The sequence below is a fragment of the Erigeron canadensis genome, chromosome 4 (assembly GCF_010389155.1).
Source record: "Erigeron canadensis isolate Cc75 chromosome 4, C_canadensis_v1, whole genome shotgun sequence".
Classification (NCBI taxonomy): Eukaryota; Viridiplantae; Streptophyta; class Magnoliopsida; order Asterales; family Asteraceae; genus Erigeron; species Erigeron canadensis.
The window spans coordinates 41,322,036-41,342,826 of NC_057764.1; the positions used below are offsets into that span (position 1 = coordinate 41,322,036).

Sequence of the window (20,791 nt, forward strand, 5' to 3'; positions counted from 1 at the left end):
CCCGACAGCCTTATATTGTCATCCGCCATATATATATAAGGGATGAGAATATGTTGCTATCATGTACCTAGTTTAGGTATAAAACTCACATGCTATTTTTTTAATTATAAAAAACATGAGGTTAATCATTTATTCACTATTTAATTAATACTAAAATATTAGTATAAAAGAGGGTTATATACCTAGCTTAGATACATAATAATTACACCCTCACTTTTTCATATATATATATATATATAACAAAATCTCAAACTACAAGTTTCAAGATAAAATAAAAAACATAACCAAATTATATTGTACAAGATAATCACATAGAATAAGTCTTATAAACAAAAAAACCCTCCAAAAGCAATGTTAATATATATAAAGTATAGAAACTTTTAAAGCGAACCAATACATAAAATAATCACATAGAATAAGTCCTATTAACCAAAAAAAACTCCAAAAGCAATGTTACCATAAATAAAGTATAGAAACTTTTAAAGCTACCAATACATCTATCTATATCTATATAAATATTAAAAGAGTAGGAATTCTAGCTTTCTAAATCATTCTTCAAACTCAAAACTATTTTAAAAAATTACCACATAGGATTTATCTTACGTGACATCTCCATGTTTTTTTAACAATATAAAAAAAATTTATTTGATATGACGCAATGATATTTGGCTTGAATTACAAGCCTCTCAAACATCTACAAAAATTAAAACTATAGAAAACCTTTATTTATTTTTGATTTCTAAGATTTATCATTGTTTATTCATTATTTCAAGAATACTCTTTTTATTCCATAATGCGTATGGCTTTAAGAACTTAGATATTTACATCAACTTACACTAATTAAAATAATTTAGATAATAAATTTAAGATAATCAGTTGGTTGTTAGACCTTACAAGTATAATATATCATCGATTGAATTGATACACTTGTGCTTAATGAATTGTACAGTTAATACAATATTCAATCTTATTTTATTTATAATGTTTTATTCATCTATATTTTAATCAAATTGAAGTAAATAAATTAATTTTAAAATTATCGTACATCGCGCGGGTCAAAAACCTAATAAATGAATATATAAGTAGGTTTCAAGTAAAGTAATAAACATATAAGTAGGTTCCAAGTAAAACAAACAAATATTAAAGTAAAATAAATAAAACAATAGTTTTTTCTTCACTAAAAATCATCGTGTATCAATATATACTAGTGCTTCATGAATTTTCGTGCGTCAATTTATCATGATCTATGAGTCAAGATCTTGTCTTATTTGTTTAATTTAATAATTGTTTTACCATAATTAACCCATATATACTATACTGGAAGAAGATAGCTTAAAGAGAGAAGATTGATTTAATTTCTTTCATCTTGTTTTTTAGAATTTTTTACTTCTTTTATATTTATTTTTTTAACAAAAACCATTCAAAAGATAAAAAAAAATAAAAATATAACAATAAAATATATCTTACCAGACTTACAGTTACAATATAGGTATATACATAGGTAAAAGTGAATATAAGGTTGTCCGACACTCAAGCTTAGGTATAGAATTCCTCACATATTAATTTTGTAATATTTGTTGAATTTTAATTAAATTACATGGCCCTATGAATTTTAAGGATTAAAAAAATAATATGTGAATATTCCATATCTAAACTTAGGTACCTAACAGCCTTATATTCTCATCCCCATATACATATTTGTAAAGTATACAAACTTACACATGTTAGAATACTTTATTATTATTTACTTTGTTGAATGAGGTTTCACCTAAAAAAAATTTAAAATAAATACATAAATAAAGAGAAGAAAAAATAATAATCATCTTATCTCATTTTTTTTTTCCTTTAACTCTCCTTCTGTTTGTACATGCGGATTTAAACGAACACAACAATTGGAGAAAGCCATGTATGTTTTGCATATGAGGTTGGGATTTTAGTTTCAAAGTCAAACCATGAATATGTATGCAAAAAAGGTAATATATAATTCGGAACAGCAAACCTCCAATGGTTAGGATTCAGAACAAGTGTATTGAATATGTATCAAACTTGTCACGTAATTGTATGTATCTAACCCTCAAAATCTATATTGTATCTATTAACACTTTCCAGTAAGCATCACGTTTTTTAGGTGACCACAATGTTTCAATTGGATCAACCTAGGTATATTCTAGGATATCTAGCTTATATAATTACTAGCTAATTAATCAAACTATAGTATGGTCGGTAGGGAATTCAAAATGGAAAAGCAATTCTCTCGTTAAAAATGCTTCAAAAGCATTTGAGCAATAGACATCTATTTGTACAACGGATGATGATATTCTATACCAAGTAAGAAAAACAAAAATATACTGCAACAATCATGGTCTACACAAAATGTGTTTTAACAACTCCATCTACATCTTACCCCCTCATTATACTTCCAAGACCATTAATGGATAAATAACCAGCATTCCGCTAAACTTGGAACACGGATCCATGGCTGACTAACCTAGTGAGAATGCGACGATAATAGTAACAAGAATTTCCTAGATGTTAAAAAGTTGGAAATATAATCTTTACACTTTTCCACCACCCGAACTGCTGCAAGCTTGATTTTGTAGAGTATTGTTTCCGCCAAAATCTCCATCCAAACTCATCTGCTGAACTTCTTGAGGTGACAAGATTTTGATGCAGCGTACACAGTTTACAAACTCTCTGAAATGCATATGGGAAAACCCAACTCATAAATACAGCATACCAAGAGAAATATCAAAGAAGTAAGGTTGTACGATGGGCGCTCCAAGTTTCTTTTATATTAAAAATATAGATCTTGAAAACATGTTAATTTCAGTTCAACAGTCCCCAATCAGTGTAACTATATGAATCTTTGGTTCATAAAAACTGGAATTTTTTTTTAGATTTATCTGTTTGACTTTATATCAACACAACTCTCGTCTTACTCATGGTCATTTATCCAACTAACAGTTTCTAGATTCATATTAGTTGTAATCTAAAAGTTTTTTTGCCATCATAGAAAGCTAATCAAAACGCTAATAAGTTTAACTGATGGAGAGATATGCAATTATTAAAATATTAGGGACTTACTCCCAAGGATCATCGCCAACAAGGAGAACATCATTCTCATGATCCACATACACAAGCTTCCAGCCAATTCTCTGGCGGTCCTCCAGTTCGCCCTCGATACCAAACCTTCGAGCCAGATCTTGTTTAAGAGCATCATAGCCTGAATATGCAGTAATATCAATTGATCTTCCAACTGCTCCTCGTTTATATACCTACATGAACCAAAATGAAATGTGAACTCCACAAAGGTTACAATTTCGACCAATTAACGCATAAATGTATTATATGTCATCTTGGATTTTCTTGTATCTCGGTTAAGTGAAATTAGCTTAAAAGGTCAAAACGCTTCACAAACTGTATAAAACCTCCTAAAGCATTTACATAATTATTGAAATAATATAACTTTCGTAATATTTAAGACACTATTTATCTACATAGGATCTTAATGACTGGACAAAAACTTTGGGGTCAACCCAATCCAGTTGATTCCCTCCCATACCAAATACCTAATGGTTTTGGCTTGTCGATTAACCCGCTTACAGTCCATTTTGCGATCTCTACTAACAAGATAGGCAAATGACTACAAATAGCTAACATCAAACCTTGGTGAACGTCCGCATTCGTTGAAACGGTTGTGGTGGTGGGGCCCAGACACCATTATTTAATAAGCTGCCATCATTTATAGTTGAGTCAATGGAATTGAAAGTCATATCAGGAACTCCAAACGACTGAGATACTATGGATGAAGAGAGTTCTGGTTGAGTGTCCTTGGTTGGGTTTTCATAACTTGAAATTATTCCTCCTGAGCTGAGATTATTCTGGAAATCTTTATCAGATCCCATCATTCCCTTTGTGATCAAAGGGTCAGGAATCATTGATGGCATTTCCAAACGGTTGTCCATGTTTACCCCAAACGGAATGTTATTTCTGGGATCATCTTGAACCTCCCCGTCTTGAATTGTATCTCTAAATGGCAATGGTTGCGAGTTAAAAGATAAATGATTCGAGTTATGATGCTGCAAATGAACATCATTCTGGGAAAGGCAAACTGAAGTTGCTGATGACGAACTGTCCAGGTAATCCAGCTGGGTCCCACCAAGATTATGCAAGTATGTCTGTGGAGCTAAAAATCCTTGATTTTGCATCTTTGACACACTCATCGAAGGTTTTACATCAGCTTTTTGCTGTATTTCCTTATTATAGTTGACATTGGCTGATATTGTTTCCAAACCACTGCTATTCATCAGATGATCACTATTCACAGTTGTACTTTGGTAGGATCTACCATTGATCATAGATGGAACGACGTTTGGGCAGTTATTAGTTGAGGGTGATGTGGAACATGATGGACCATCATCACTGCCAGTTCCAGTCAATAAACTACTGCCATTTGTTGAGAGCTGATTGGCAGGTATCTGAGAGGGACCTGTCATCTGCCCTGACAAATCCTGTTGGTGATGTTGAAGCTTTGGTTGCTGAGAAAGATTGGAAAATCTAAAATTCTGTTCATTATTATCTTTCGGCATCTGTTGAGGTAGTGATGTGATGGGTGTTTGAGAGGGTATTTCCATCATTTGGGTGGTTGAAATTGACCTTGTAAAATTTTGATCTTGGGGATGTCCTTGCTGTGGAAAAAGTGATTGCTGCTGCTGAAGTTTTTGTAGAAGTTGAATTTGATTATCTGGCATCTGTAACTTTTGATTAAGTTGTTGATCAGGAAACTGGGATGGCAACTGGACTTTCTGTTGACTTTGACTGGCTGCCATCATCATCTGCTGTTGTTGTTGATGCTGCTGGTGCTGCTGTTGATGTTGTTGCAGCTGTTGTTGCTGCTGTTGTTGTAGTTGTAGAATATTTTGAGATTGAATCTGTGACTGAACTTGGTTCTGAGGCAGCATCTGATTAATCAGATTTTGCCTAGCCGATTGCTGGCTCAGGTCAGTCAATTGTTGTGGCTGCATCATCATGGCTAATGGATTTGTGGTGGTAGGTTGGGGTAGCTTCTGTAGTTGATCGATCTGTGACGTTGGTCGTTGACTATTATATTGTAGGTTATTTTGAGTAAGCATTTGCGGTCCACCATAACCTTGCAAAACCGATCCCGCCAACGGGTTCAAGTAGCTAGGTTGGATTTGATTAGCCATGGCCATAGATGGATTTTGCTGCATGTTCACCCATTGGACTAAGCTTAGGCCAGGATCCTTCATGGACATATCTTCACCGAGCCATGGCATTGTTCTCTTGAAGTTGTCAAGATCCACAGATTCATCACCCATCATTCCTTGCCTTGGACGTTTCGATTGGTAGAAGGCAGGAGTTGGACAGATAAAAAAGGGAGCGGTAACAGGTTCAATCTCCCATATTGACACACGGTTACGTCTATCCCCAGCAGTTGCTTCATCCCAGCCAACCTACTTGAGACCATGAAAAGATTATGGTGGTCAACACTTTAGTTGACCTGAAATAAGCCAACACAAAAAAAAAATGCATGGTAGCGTTCTATATATACCTGTAAGTTACGCCACTGTGAGTTCTTCCATCTTACAGCATCAAGATCGCTGATACCAGTAATCGTACCCATATACCTGCAGCGATTTTAGGAGAAAACTTGGACTATAAGCACTTTAAGTAAATCTCTCAACAGTTTACAAATTAATATCTATACTATATTATAAAGCAAAAAGTCTTTATCTAAATTTAAGTTTCAACATTTATTTTCCCAAAATGTCCCCTTAAATATTATATATTTACCTAAAATAACTATATTACCCTTTCTCTCTCCTCAAATCTCAACCAATCATTTTTTTTCTCTATTCTCCATAAATCATTTATTCCCCCAATTCATTCAAAATCTTTTATCTCAAAAACCGTACAACGATAAATCATAAAAATTATATGGGTGTTATTAAAATTTCATGCTCTTTCATTAGAGATGTCATTCGATATACTTTCGACGAATTTTTAAATCTAAAGGCGGAGCCCGTACGGCTAAGGCATTTGACTATCACACTCTATGACCTATCACCTTCTATGACCTATCACACTCTATGACCTATCACCCCACCATCTCACCGCTGCAACGCGCGAGTACTTGCTCTCGTATACAACAGAAAATTGAAAAGGAAACTATAATCACCAGTAGATGTATTTACAATGTCAAGGTAGACAGTAGACTCTATTACCTTCTCGTTCCGGACTCTTCAGTTTCAAACATCATCCGGAAGCGCATGCCGAGAGATATTTGATTACTGCAGACTGCTTTATAGTACTTGGCTAATGGAATCACAAATTCGGAAGGACTTGCTCTGCATAAAGAAACCAATTATTTAGAAGATATGTAAATGGGTTTGCTGGAGTGATTTGTAACGATAATAATGGTCAAATGCATTGTAAGTTGAAATAAATCCAAGACAAGAAAACCCAACACAATTTGATACTTTAGTCAATTACCTTGGATTATAGAACACAGTGAAAGGACTGTTGTTTGCAGCTGCATGGGCGGCCGCAGCTAATATTCCAATATGCATACTATCACTCGACAAAACTGATGACGATAAGTTTGCTGGTTGTCTGTTAGCTCGCCTAATACCCAATAAAAGCTGTTGCTTTTCATCCCTATTTACGATTACAGATTATAAACCCGGGTGCGTTAGATGCATATATCAGACATTATACATCAAAATTGTGCATAAACTTCAAAAATGGTCATGGCATTACCTTATAAATAATACCGAGTCCCCTGCAAAAAGCCTTTTCCCACTAACAAAGAGACTCCAACCAGTTGTGAGCAAGTGACGTTTTGGTTGCCCTGAATGTCAAGAGGGGTTTGTCTCATTAAAGAACAGAAAATTTATTGATTAAGGACCCGAGAAATAACACCCAACTGGATGTGCACACACAGATATGGGACTATGGGAGTTGACCTTATGACCTCAAAAAATTAACCCGCACAAATCACTTGATCAATCGACCAAGACCAGTAGGGCGATATTTTGTTTGCTCGTGGTTTTATTATTTGATTGTTATTTTGATGGAGCATTTTCTTCGGTAAAAGAAAGATGGACTTACCACGATAGATATGACGAAATGTCCATATGTTGTCGTGTAAATCTCTGGCCTTAAGTTCCTGTGCAGGCGGTTGCATTGAGAAATCCTGTGGACGAAAAAATGGTTGTTATTATATAGAACTTACCCAACCCGCCCATTTTGCAACCTCTATGCCACCCATGCAAAAAGAGTGAGAGAGAGAGAGAGAGTAACTTCAGCTTACAAGAGGTGGGAAGATTTTTTCGGCTGCTCGACGAGGAACAGAAAATCCTCCATGAGTGCTTGTATCACTGGCTGTTAACGTCTTACAAAAGAACTCGGTTTGTGGCTTGTGTGCTTTCATCAACAGATCTGACCTTAATAATGCTTCTCTATCAAACTGTAAAAGTGTAAACCATGATGAATTTTGTTCAGCAATCTAAATTCTTTCCCACCTAATTAAAAAAGTCGAGTAGTTCGCGTCCATACCGAAGGAACAGGTTGCAGTGTCATCTGAGCATATACTTCATCTGTTTCTGTATCAGCCTGGGAATGAATTTGGAATAAACTTGTAAATTAAAAAAAAAAAACATGATACAAAGATGACTTTGCCTGTCATTTTCTGTACGTGTGAATGGCTTTTCATATCACCATCCATGACCTCTCATTTCAAAACATCTAAAGCTGTTGCAAAAAAATTTCCTTATAAAAAGAAGATTTCAAACGGGTTTCCAGTCGCAACGCAAATATCATAGCTGTCATTGCTTGCCTTAATTGCTATTTGCTGCCTACCGAAATAATTGTGTTTCATTTTCTCTGTTTAGAAAGTATATTGGTTGTTTAAAAACATATGTCCAAAAATAACTCGAATCAAAAACCACATAACAAGTTAAAACTGACATACGTGCAATGTGATGCTATGAAGGATGCATAACAATTTCGACTGAAGACTGGGATAGTTTGGAATTTGAGCATCCACATCCTTCTTCATAGATGCGGCGACCTGAAAACGTATATTATAAGAAAACATTATCAATGCAACTAAGAACGTAAAACATGGTCGTCAGATATCACATAAACGTGTCTCTATAATGCCAACAATGAGTTGAGTGAAAAAAGGCCCCATCTGAATCGGTAGCCGAAACTTCAAAACCAAATAAATAGTTCACTTTTAAACATCAAACCATCAAATTTAGTACCAAACATTTGCTCGTCGTATACTATTGAGCTTATAGTAGTCTACATTTCCTTACTAAGTATGACAGATAATTTGTTTAGCTAATTTATCATAGGATGCGTATATGGCTGCTTAAGGAAAACCATAGCTACATATCATATGGTTTTCCAATATAATCTTATACGAATAAATACAATAGTCAATCTAATATTGCAATGTCCAACTCTCCGTGTATATTTATCCAAAATCTTTGACTACCGGCCAAATAGCAAGATATGGTATCATTCGAATACTACATACATAGTATGGACCAAGTAAGGTCTACAATAAATACCCTTCATCTAAAATATTTTGAGCCAAAAAGAAAAAAAGATCAATACTTTACAACAATAGCGAGGGCAAATACGTAATTTGAGCAAGAAGATGATGGTGACTCTGCAGAAATGGATATTTACAAAGAAATGGCAAAGTGGGTCCTAAAGAAATACAAGCATATTATATAGTAATATTTTTTTCATATATCATAAAGGCCAAAAGAAAATCAAGACTTCCATAAGCTGAATCTATGCTAGTAGTAAAGACTACAGAGAAGTTTGAAGAGAAGGAAGTTCCTTCTCACCAACCATCACCATATCTTCATGTGCATTTTCTGCACATCTACCATTAATATTCATTTTTATAACTTCTTCTATTAAATATAAAAAAAACATTTATTCATCTAGATGTATCTATCCTTTTTGTCCTCTACAAAATAAAATTAACTTCACATTTATTTATTTATTTCAACATCATTTGAAGTTACATGTCTATGTCTATTTTACTTTCCAACTTAAATAACCAAACTCCCCCTTAAAGTATACTTCTCAAGTTCTCTACATTGCGATGGTAGCCTAATAGTGAAAGACGGACGCATAAAAGCAGAGAACAAACGTTCAAATCCTGACCTGATGTCCCTTTAATCATATTGTTACGCAACTTAATTAGTCGGTTATCTGTTTTTATAATACTTCACGAAAAGTTGTAAATTTACAACAAATAAAAACCAAAAAACGGATATGATTCCATAGTACATAAAAATATTATTTATTTATTATTCTGAAACAATGTAAATTTTTTAAACCACCAACTGTACAAAATATACCATAAAGCTGATAACCAATATCTTTGTTTTCATCTTTTCTTTACTAGCATTAATTAGTTGTACGTTACAACTGTATACACAAAAATATTTATTCCTTAAACTAGTTGTACATCACGCACCAGCACTTGTACATTCCTTGGATTCTACTCAACTTAAAACAAATCCACCACCAATTAGTATTAATGACACAACGCACGTTAGTCTAAACAGCGCTCACGTTAGCAAATACAGCGCAAGATAGCAAAACTTTATTAAAAAAAATTATAAAATGTTAAAATTACAAAAAGAAAAAAAAAACCTGTTCGCTATGGCCTTGAGGGAAATAAACAACGTGTGTGCCGGCGGCCGGTAAGTTGACCAGAGGTCCGGCACACGCTTGCCATAGCTCCGGATTTATTAACCGTGTTTTTTCTCCCCCTACAATTTCCAAAAATGTAAATAAATTTATTAAATTATATATACAGATATAGATATAGAAATAATTGGAAAATGAGCTGACCATCGCCGGGAATAGTGGTAGTTAAAGTGGATCCGCCGGAGGAGTTAACCGGAATCTTCATAACTAATTGGAAATACTGAAAACGACGTAGTATCTGTGGGCGGAGATAGCTAACGCCGGAGATTCATTACAGATCAAACAGAAAGTTTGACTTTTTGAAGGTCAAAATGAATTGACTTGCCGGAAAACAAAAAAGACACCGGAAAATGCGGAAAGAAAGACCAAATGCTGCAACTTTGCGGAAAAAAAAATAATTATATATGTTTTGTTGTGTGTGTGTTTTGTGTGTGTAAATGTATATATGTAAAAGTTTTATGTCTGAAACTTTTTAATATTATTATTATTATTATTATTATTGGATTTTTTGTTTTTGTGTGTGTGAAAGCAATCTTTTTTATTTATTTATTTTCTCTTTCTTTCTAGGAGCAGTACTTCAATAAAAAGAGGGGAAACTTGTTTGCAAATAGAAAGGGGGGAAAAGGAGGAAGGAGAGGGCACTTTCTCTGAATGTTGACTAGGGGTGTTTGGCCTGACTTTTGATTTTTGGCTTATGTTTTTTTTGCTTATGCTTTTATTTCATAAGTTTATAAGCTTTTTTATGGTGTTTAGATTAGCTAATGTTATATAAGCTGATAAGCTATTTTAGAGTGTTTGGCCTAGCTTTTTTTAAGTTGGCTTATGTTGATAAAATGACCAAAAAAAGGCCTAGCTTTTCTTTCTTACTTTCTTTGATTTATAAGTCTAACAATAATTTTCACTTATGAGTCATAACAATAATAATCCCCTGATGAATTTATCTTTATTATAACTTAAACTTTTATAATATTCCAAATGATGAGTACAAAATTAATTAACATACATCAATATTCAATAAAGACATTCTTCTTGATTGGATTAGTTCTCCTGCAATTATATCTCTAATTGCACTCATATATAAATCATCATGTCTACGTTGTGCACTTGTGTCTTCATCTATTTCGCTAATGCTACTAGATCCTCGACCATGAATACCGTTATTTGGAGTGTAAGATTCTCGTTGCGCCCTAATAAATCCTTCATCACATGCATCTTTCTTTCTAATATAATTATGAATCGCCATGGATGCAAGCACGATATTCACTTGTGTCTCGTAAGTGTAATTGACATGCATATTTTGTAATATTTCCCATCTAGCCTTCCATACTCCAAAAGTTCGTTCAATGACATTTCTCAATGATGAATGCCGATGGTTAAATATCTCTTTAGCTCCTCTAGGAGCACGACTAGCAGCAGTTTTTCCACGACAAAAATCTGGTATATGATACCGAATATTGGTTCCTTTATATGGAGCAAGATAACCTCTAGTATTTGGATACCCGGCATCAACAACGTAATATTTATCTATGAAGAATAAAAGAAATATTATTACTTATATAAAAAGGTTAAGTAAAACATAAAGTTTCAATAAACATGGAATGGTACTAACCACCCGTTGGACGTGGAAAATTAACTTCGGGCCTTCGCAATGCTTCATTGAATATTCTAGTATCATGTGCTGTCCCTTCCCATCCAGCCCACGCAAATGTAAAACACATGTTAAAATCGCATGCCGCCATTATGTTTTGTGTCACATAACCTTTTCTACCAATATATTTTGGTTGCTCATGTTCCCGAACAGATGCCATCACATGAGTCCCATCAATGGCTCCAATGCAATCCTGCATAGAAAAACATAGTTGTTCATTATCTCAAAGTTATAAATTAAATACGTAGTAGAGTATATGGACTACCTTGAACATCGGGTAATAACGGCTCGAATTTAAGATTTGTGAGGGTACTTCTTCATTGTAATTTGGACTAGGCTTTATAATGTCTCCACTTAATTTAAGTACCGAGTTCAAAACAAGATGAAAATGCCTATGAATAGTTTCACCAGAATGATTAAATGTTTCTTGGACCAATCGATTTCCAACTCCATGTGCTAAAGTCATCAAAAAAATCCCAACTGACTCGTAAACGGAAATATTACGTGTTTGTTTCAACCCGTAATGCTTTGAAAGATTCGAACATAACGATTTGAATACCTGTACGTGAAGCCTAAAAACTTCATAACAACGTCTCGGATGACCATTAAGTATTTCTTGAATAAATACATGGCCTGTACGAGAAGATGTGTGACAAAGCATACGTGGATTACTCAATTTTGCACTAATTATTATCCCTTCAATGGCTAAACCACACAATAAAAGCCAATTATTCTCTTCTTCCAACCCATTTTGTTCTTCACTATCAGAATCCGTCTCATCACTATCGGTATCCATCCTGTTAAAAAGCACATAAATAACAAAAGGAAACGAGCTGCTAGTTAAGACGTAAAGTAAACATGCAGTTCCACACAAAGTAAACACACAACTAATAACAAACATGCTGAAACGCAACTTCATTACAGGACACAACAGAATGCCTAAAAACCGAACATCTAACCATATAATGCCTAAAAACAGAACAGGATGCTAAGGAAACACATGCTGAAACGCAACTTCATTACAGGACACAACAGAATGCCTAAAAACTGAACAGCTAACTATAAAATGCCTAAAAACAGAACAGAATGCTAAGGAAACATGCATCTAAGAGAAGCCCAGGTAACCAGGACCATAGGTAAGAACCAGCCTAATGAGAAATCATTTATCCATAAGATATTTTAAAAACTCCATCTTTGCCATGTCACTTGATTGAACCATGAAATTTTCACGAGCTTGCTTTTTCAAGAAAATGTCTAGCGCGTGACAATAATTCCTTAAACCTTCTTCAAAACCAAGAAAGGTTAACACAATGGCCAAACACCCCCTAGATGATAGTATTTTCGTCATTTTTTGTTCATGTGTAATTAAGCAATTAACTTAACTGTTTACTTCATTTATTACAAGTCCTTATTTTATCCAAATCCAATTTAGTTAAACATATTACAAGCACGGTAATACAAAGGGTTTATTCAATAACAAAATTCCTATATTAGGTTTTTATTAAGGAAAATGCTAAACGCAGTTCTAAGAGCTGCATATAACGTGCAAAAAAAATTTGTATTTTTCTCTATCAAAAGTCCACCCCTGAATTTTATGGTAACTGTACAACTATATAATGCATCTTAACTACAACCCTAAGAAATGCATTTAGCAAAACCCTTTTATTAAAAACAAACAAACTGATATAAATGATGCATCAAAATATGCATAAAACATTCAATGGCTGACACATGAATGTACTCATTATTTTTCTTAATCTCCACCTTTAATCATGTTATGTGTTATCACTAATTTTTTAAGGAAATCTTTAGGCCTATTATTTAGGTATACAATCATTTTTCTTTTCAAAAATATAGTATATAGTCAAAAATCCGACCTCGTGTGTTTTTGGCTTTAAAGGTCATGCGGATGAATGTAATTGGACTTCAAAAGAGGATCTGAAATATTTTCATGAATGTAAAGAGTCTTTGATTGTCTAATGCTTTAAATGTTTGACACATGTATCATGAGTTTTTTTTTCTTTTAATCTTTTACCATTTATCATGTAACGTGTCATCATCATATTATTAGGCTTATCATTAAGAATATCAATTAGACCTATTAATCATTATTCTTAGATTAAATATGACGTGAAAGATAATTGGCAATTAATATACTGTATATGACATGACTAATGTTAGTACATTGTTCGCATTAAATGAACACATTAACGATACATGTTGTTATACCATCATCAATTCACTTTCAAGTCTTATCTTAACAATAGTCATAAAAATTCACTAATCTTACCTCAAAAGCTACAAAATCGTTATTTTTAAGGTATTTTTGGATTATGAACTTCAAATGTTTTTAAGAATCTCTTTTAAGTTTATAAAAGATTATTTGTACATTGTTGTCCTAATTGTGTACGATTATTCTAGTGTTATATAATAATAATAATAATATGTTATGCTTAAATTCCTTCATTAATTTATATAATAGTTTATTTCTTGTCATATATGTATTATCTGTATAATCGTGAGTTTGGATGTAATACAATTGCGTTTATATATGGATGTATGTAAACTCAAAGAATAAAGGAAGTTTTTCAAACTTATACTCGTAATACTTACGTAGATATGATATATTATCTAATCCATTCCGGTTTTCATGCCAAACTAATCCTCTTGTGGTAGTATTTATGATAATTACTTCACTATCACATCACTTCTTTTTCTAAGCATTCCTTCCTTAATAAATAAAATAATAATAATGTAAAAGAACATATATACAATGCATCAAATTTTATATTAAGGTTTTCATTAAACTAGCAGAGCATATTACGGGAAATAGTTTTGTTTATATCTTCAAGAAAGGTTATTAAAGAATTAACGAATATAGTTAGGTAGCTAGTTCTTCATCTTTCTTTTTTTATTTTTCTCTCTCTTTCATTTTGTGCAAAATAAAAAATTTACATAGTTGTTTGTGGTTTGTTGTCCAAAGATAAGTAGATAACAATTTACATGGGATATATTTTTTAAAACTTCTGGTTACCAATTTTAAAGCCACGGTAAAAGTTATGTTAATTGTTCATTTTATTAATTATACTCGTAATAGCAATTAATAGCAATATACAAATACATTGTAAGATATTGTCTTTTTGGATAACATACGTATCTTTGTGATTAAAAAATTATACTCACTTGAGAGGGAGTTAATTATAAACTACTCGGTGAAAGAAAGTTTTATTTTCATAGGACGACTACTACCGCCCAGTAATACTATGAGATCTAAATGAATTGTTTAAGTGTGTTAATGCTGAAAGCTTATATATAGAAAGCATCCGATCTTATTAATGAAATGAAAAGGGTAATTGTTTGTACAGCCCTTAGAACTGTGTTTAAGGTGCATAAATTGTTTGTACATTTATCATGAAAATCAGGGGGCATGCTTTTAATATGAAAGGTATAATACAAGTTTTTATATATACAAGGACTGTATTTAGCATTTCCCATGTATTATTATCTGCAGAACTATATGAATAATAACCATGTTTAATGATCTAGCAATTTTTTTTATCCCTTTTTTATTGTTATTTTATTAATTGACAAGTGTCATAATTAGGTTTATAGTTAACTAACAAGTTCATTATAACACGTTTAGGTATATGATTTAATTTGACACTTAGCTTAGTTACTTGACCACTTGTTAAATCCAAACTTGAGTTATACTAACGTGTTATGTATTTCAAATCTTACAAATTGCTTAGTAATTAACTATTGGCGTACGTCCAGTCCAAATTTGTTTTATATTCTTATGTTGACTTGGACCGTATATTAACCAGAAACTAGAAAAGTAAATATACACAATATATATTTATGAAGTGGTCGGCACCTACTTTGCTAAAGGTGACGTCGCCAGTTTGGTCTACTCAATTTTCAATATAAGATCACGTTTTATTTGAGGGGTAAAATGCAGATGCTTAGGCTTGATGTATTTTCCACCAATGTAATGTAAATGAATGATGTCATTGTCAACTTTTTTTTATCGACTAATCTCGCGATTAATATAAGACAATATAGATAATATCAGATAATAATATGATTAATTAAAGGGATATAAAGTAAATAATCATATTATATATGTTTATCTATTTCTCTAGTTAATTTCCTTTCTCAAAATATATACTTGTCAACTATAAAATAGGTAAACAAATGACAATAGTGTGTGACTCTATGGATGAGCCAAAAATCTCAAGTCACGAGTTTCATTTCGGTACCATCCCGATCTTGATACTTGAAAGTGATATCGAGTCTCAAATGGGATCGGGACAAATCTTGATTTTTGATGGTTTTAGAGATTGGGACCGGGAGAAGACCTGGAATATCCCACAAATTATGAGATTTTTCAGTCCCGTCCTGGCGTCCTGACCCCCCTTATATGGGACTGGGACCTATACCACATTTTTGTGAATTTCAGAACTGATACTGCCGGGACCGGGACAAGTACGGGACACCGATACCATGCTCATCCCAATGTAGCTCAATTAGTAAGTATTGGGAGCATCTTCCCTGAACTCAAACAGGTAACTTATAGCCTCTACCGTTGAATGAGTACAATATATGATTATGTTTCATATTATGAATATTTAATTGATTATAAACCTATTTGAGATGTCAATTATCATCAACCTTATGTCAAATTGGTAGATAAATAATCTTTAGATTATGATCATTAATGATAGCGAGAAGTAAACAAAAATTAAGTTGCAAAGCTACCAGTAATCAAACAGTTAAGGTGCATTTTAGTAAAGGAAAAGGTCGATATAAGTGTTTACAAGGTACGTAGATCCGATGTACATGCAACCAAAGTGATTATGATCTTGAAAGTTGATTATAACCAAAGTTATGTTTGTTATAAAGGTAACAAGATATATAATGCAGATTTAATTTGTAGCCATTCTGATTAACAAAGAAGTAACCCTTATGATGATAGAAATGACCCTTCATATATATGGAGTTTAGCGAAATAAAGTATGACACACTCCACTATCGTATTGTGAAAGAGAACTCACAATTTAAACCATTCGTTGGTGGAAATAGATAAAGAGCTACTTATGATATTGTAATTGCTTAATTGATGTTGTGTACGTATTATTAAAAAGAAAATGTGTGACACATCTATTTATTTATTTCATATATGTTAAATATCTTATATTATCACTACAAATCTAAACAAAGTTGAAAAAAATATCTTTTCAAAGTTGATTTGTATCAATAAATTGCTTTTTAACATGTTTAGTTTGTGTATATGATCGAATAGGTAGGATACAAGCATCATGCATGAATACGAAAAAGTCACAAATTCACTAACGATGGTCTTGTTAAAGTGATACATAAAGTTCAAGATGAGTTGGATAACTATATGAAAAATGCAAAAACATGAAATAAAATATGAGTTTGATCAAGTTTCTGTATACGTATCGTATTTTGAAGTAGTGTTATATATATTAATTTGGTTAACTAGTTTTTATAATGTAATTAAAGTAGTTAATTGTAAGACTAAGTTTTAGATTTTTCTAAAACAAGATAATCATCTACGTACATATCCATAGATATCAATTACTGTATATTTTTATACGTTGTCATATAAAATTGAACTCCACAAATCATTGGTCGATAATTTATATTCAATATAAATTTGTAACTTAATAAATATTTAGTTTAATTCTCTATAAGAGTATAAGACATACATAGTCTTCACTTTTGAATCTTTATTATAGATAGATAGAATTATAGATAGATACATACTTATAAACATAGCATGTGTTGGTGTCATATACTTCAAAAATTCATTTATGTAAGCAAACTTGTAATTTAAACCTTTAAAGAAATCTTTTTCATATATGTATATCATCCATGTGCATTTAAGTATAGGATGCAACTTGATGTATTGTTGGTTGACTGATTATATAGGATTGAGATGCTATAAAGTTAAAATGAAGTTTATAGGTGAATTTGATGGGTGTGAACTATTGGATTAAAATCAATAAACAATATTCAAAAATCATTTTTTAAATCTTAACCTTTGATTTTAATCCAAATGTCAAGGTCATTCTAACTTTACCTATAAAGTTACTATAACTTTAGAGGATCTCAATCCGATTATATATACTTCTTTTCTTGTATTTTTTTAAAGCGATAATATTTTTGGAAATCTTCTAATATATATATATATATATATATATATATGTTTGATTTTGAACCCACGTATTTAAACTTCACATATGAGTCTATGCTTATGTTTCATTGGTAACGGGTACCTTACATAAATTATACTTTGTTCCCAGCGAGAATCGAACCTGAGACCTTAAAGTCATCAAATGTTTGTCTTGCCACTAGGCTAATTCGTTGTTGGTTTTAAAGTAGAATTAGTAATGTAATAAGAAGATATATTATCTTTAATTTTATAACTTGTCGTTTAACACAAATCCACTTGATAGTATAGTCATACAATAAGATTAGAACAAAATGCATTTTTGGTCCCTGTGTTATCACACCAATTACAATCTCGGTCCAAACATTTGCAAAGTGGTAATTCTGGTGCCACAATTGGAAAAGTTTTGCAATTTTGGTCCATTTTTAACTTTCTGTTTATTTTGCTCCGTTAGGCACTCCATGTGCTAGGCATGGGTAATATAGTCTTTTTTACACAAAAAAGGACCACTTTTGCAACTAAAACCTTTTTTCAAACACAAATCATAAACATAATTAATTTCACCATCATAAGAAAAGAGAAATAACAAAATCCTTTTCTCTAATTTTAGGACACCAGCACAATAGAAAATCAAGCAATACAATCCAACTAGAAACACACTGCATCTTAGATCCTTGCTAGCAAATAAACCTCTACCCTTTGTATCATCTTATATAAGTTTTATACATCACAAGGCTCGAAATTCAGCCTAGAAACTCGAATAACAGTAGCAGTTAGTTCTGAAATCACAGCCTACCACTAGAACACCACCGCTACAACACCACTATCGCCCTTCAGATTCGCTACAGCGACCACCATTCACCACCGCCGTCATCTCCCATCAAATCCGCCACCGCGACCACCATTCACCGCCACCTCCGCCACCCTTCAGATTCCCCACCGCTGCCACCTTCAGAACTAACACCACCACATCAAATTGTCTTTTGTTTTTGTGATTGGATTTGGGGTCTTTAATGATGATAGTTGAATAAACGATGGCTGTATAAAAAAGGTTGAGGGATACTAATTTATGTTATTTGATGATAATGATGATGATGATGATAGAATAAATAGATATTCTGTTTGACGATTATGAAAAAAATAATTTTTATTGTTGTTTGATGAATGGCGATGATGAGATTTTTATACTTTTTATCGTTTGATTTCTTTGGCGAAAAAGACGCATATGAGTTGGGAACGGATCCAATGGTACTTGTAGATGATCTAAGGTTGTATATTGACTGATTTAATGATTGATTTTTGGGGAAAACATATGATCGATTGATTTTTGAGAACGAAAAAGAAGTTAGATTGGATTTTTGGGGGAAAATAGGGGTGATTGGGACAACAGGTGTTTTCGTAAAGTTTTATTGCACGTGACACACACATGGGGTAGAAAACAGAGGCAAATGGACGGAAACTTAAAACTGGACTAAAATTGTGAAACTTTTTCATTTGTGGCACCAGAATCGCCACTTTGCAAATGTTTGGACCAAAATTGCAAATGGTGTGATAACACAGGGACTAAAAATGCATTTTGTTCATAAGATTATTTTTATACATTAATATTGCCAACATAACAAGCTACACATGTAATACGTATCATATTATCTTGCCTCTCTCTCTCTCTATATATATATATATATATATCTTTACTAGTCCTAATACCCGTACGATGTATGATAGTTATATAGATTGTATCATAAACAAATTTAAATATATCACATACATGATTCGTGAGTATAAAATAAATTGTGATTAAAGTAGACTGATGATCGAAGTTGTATTATAATAAACACTAATGATGGTTATATTATATGTTTAGTAAGAGTTTTTGAATTACCTTAAATTTATACAATCACATCAAAATTAAAACTTGTAAGCATAGTGGATGACGGTAAATAGTCTTATAATTTCATATCGTAAACTCAAAATTTTGAAGCTTTTATGTTAATCTTAATCTTAATCTTAATATATACTAAAAGGCAACTAACCTAGCTTCAATTAACCAATCAAATCTCACAATTTCTCAAAATTAATTAAATCGGCACATGTCTTAATTAATTTACACATTTTGATTTTCCATAACCAATTTACACTTTTAAACCTTTTTCTTAAAATAATAATTTTATTAAAATAAAATAGATAAAATATAAAACTTATGTTTATCACAAATATCCAACTGATTAAATTAATATAAAAAAAATATCTAACCAAATTTGATTACAATTAGTAATTGTAATAAAAATAATTGTAATATTGTTGTTATTGGTAATTATAATCGGACTATTATTAGGTTAATCATTATTTTTTTAGTAATTGAATTAAACTATACTTAGGATACAAATTCTTCTTTTATAAACTGAATCCTACAAATAGAATCACAACACACAAAATCATTGAAAACTCCACGAACCACCTGTTACTTTTATTGTTCTTAATAACCATGACTAACGAAAATAAAATATTTTTTTTGCAAGAAATCAATGAAATCTCGGTCAATTGTGTAATAAAAGTTATGGTATTGATTATTTAAAAGAGTTTGTATAAAAAAATTCTGCTACACCATCCACCCTTGATATGACCTAGCATTCAGTATTAACATTTGAACATGTCAATTTTTTTTAGATATATTTTTACATTTAACGTATAACTCTTTTTCCTGTTCCATATATTAATTCTTATACTGATAATTTTGTAAACCCGTGTATTTGACACGAGTCTAAAATCTAGTAACTTATTATAAGGAATTAAGTAATAGAAGTTAAAGAATTGAGAAAGAAAAAAAGACAATTTTATTAATGAAAAAATATCAATGAAATAAGGTTATAATGTGTTTTGTATTTATAAGCCAAGAGTTAGAGTTTAATACTAAGTCTAATAAGAAAATTGAATCCATATACAATTAAAAAAGCTAATATAATAAAATAAATAAATTAAAATGACACGTGTCGATCAAGGATTACGTCACGTGTCATTTTAAAAATGTTTCAATCCTGTTTTAGCTTATTGGTAGATTGGTTGATAGGTTTTGGAAATCTCAAAACATGAAAACTTTAGACGGATCGGAGTTAGGTACCTTTGGCAACGGAAAAAGATTATCATCTAAGATTCATTCAAATATTATATTTAATTTAATTAAATAC

At 32.0% G+C, this 20,791-nt stretch overlaps 2 protein-coding genes across 2 annotated transcripts; both read right to left on the reverse strand.

Moving 5' to 3' along the window:
• Nucleotides 1-2,238: 2,238 nt before the first annotated feature.
• On the reverse strand, nt 2,239-10,174 carry LOC122594959 (auxin response factor 19-like). The gene is made up of 13 exons (XM_043767243.1): nt 9,907-10,174; nt 9,706-9,824; nt 7,994-8,092; nt 7,579-7,635; nt 7,334-7,489; nt 7,132-7,216; nt 6,781-6,871; nt 6,514-6,678; nt 6,246-6,368; nt 5,573-5,648; nt 3,666-5,474; nt 3,085-3,275; nt 2,239-2,694 (listed from the first exon to the last, which is right to left on the reverse strand). The coding sequence occupies exons 1-13, from the start codon at nt 9,965-9,967 to the stop codon at nt 2,556-2,558; spliced, it is 3,171 nt and encodes a 1,056-aa protein (XP_043623178.1). The 5' UTR covers nt 9,968-10,174; the 3' UTR covers nt 2,239-2,555.
• A 582-nt stretch (nt 10,175-10,756) lies between these two features.
• On the reverse strand, nt 10,757-12,206 carry LOC122597633 (protein ALP1-like). Its single transcript, XM_043770207.1, has 3 exons — nt 11,676-12,206; nt 11,372-11,603; nt 10,757-11,286 (listed from the first exon to the last, which is right to left on the reverse strand). The coding sequence occupies exons 1-3, from the start codon at nt 12,204-12,206 to the stop codon at nt 10,757-10,759; spliced, it is 1,293 nt and encodes a 430-aa protein (XP_043626142.1).
• Nucleotides 12,207-20,791: the final 8,585 nt, after the last annotated feature.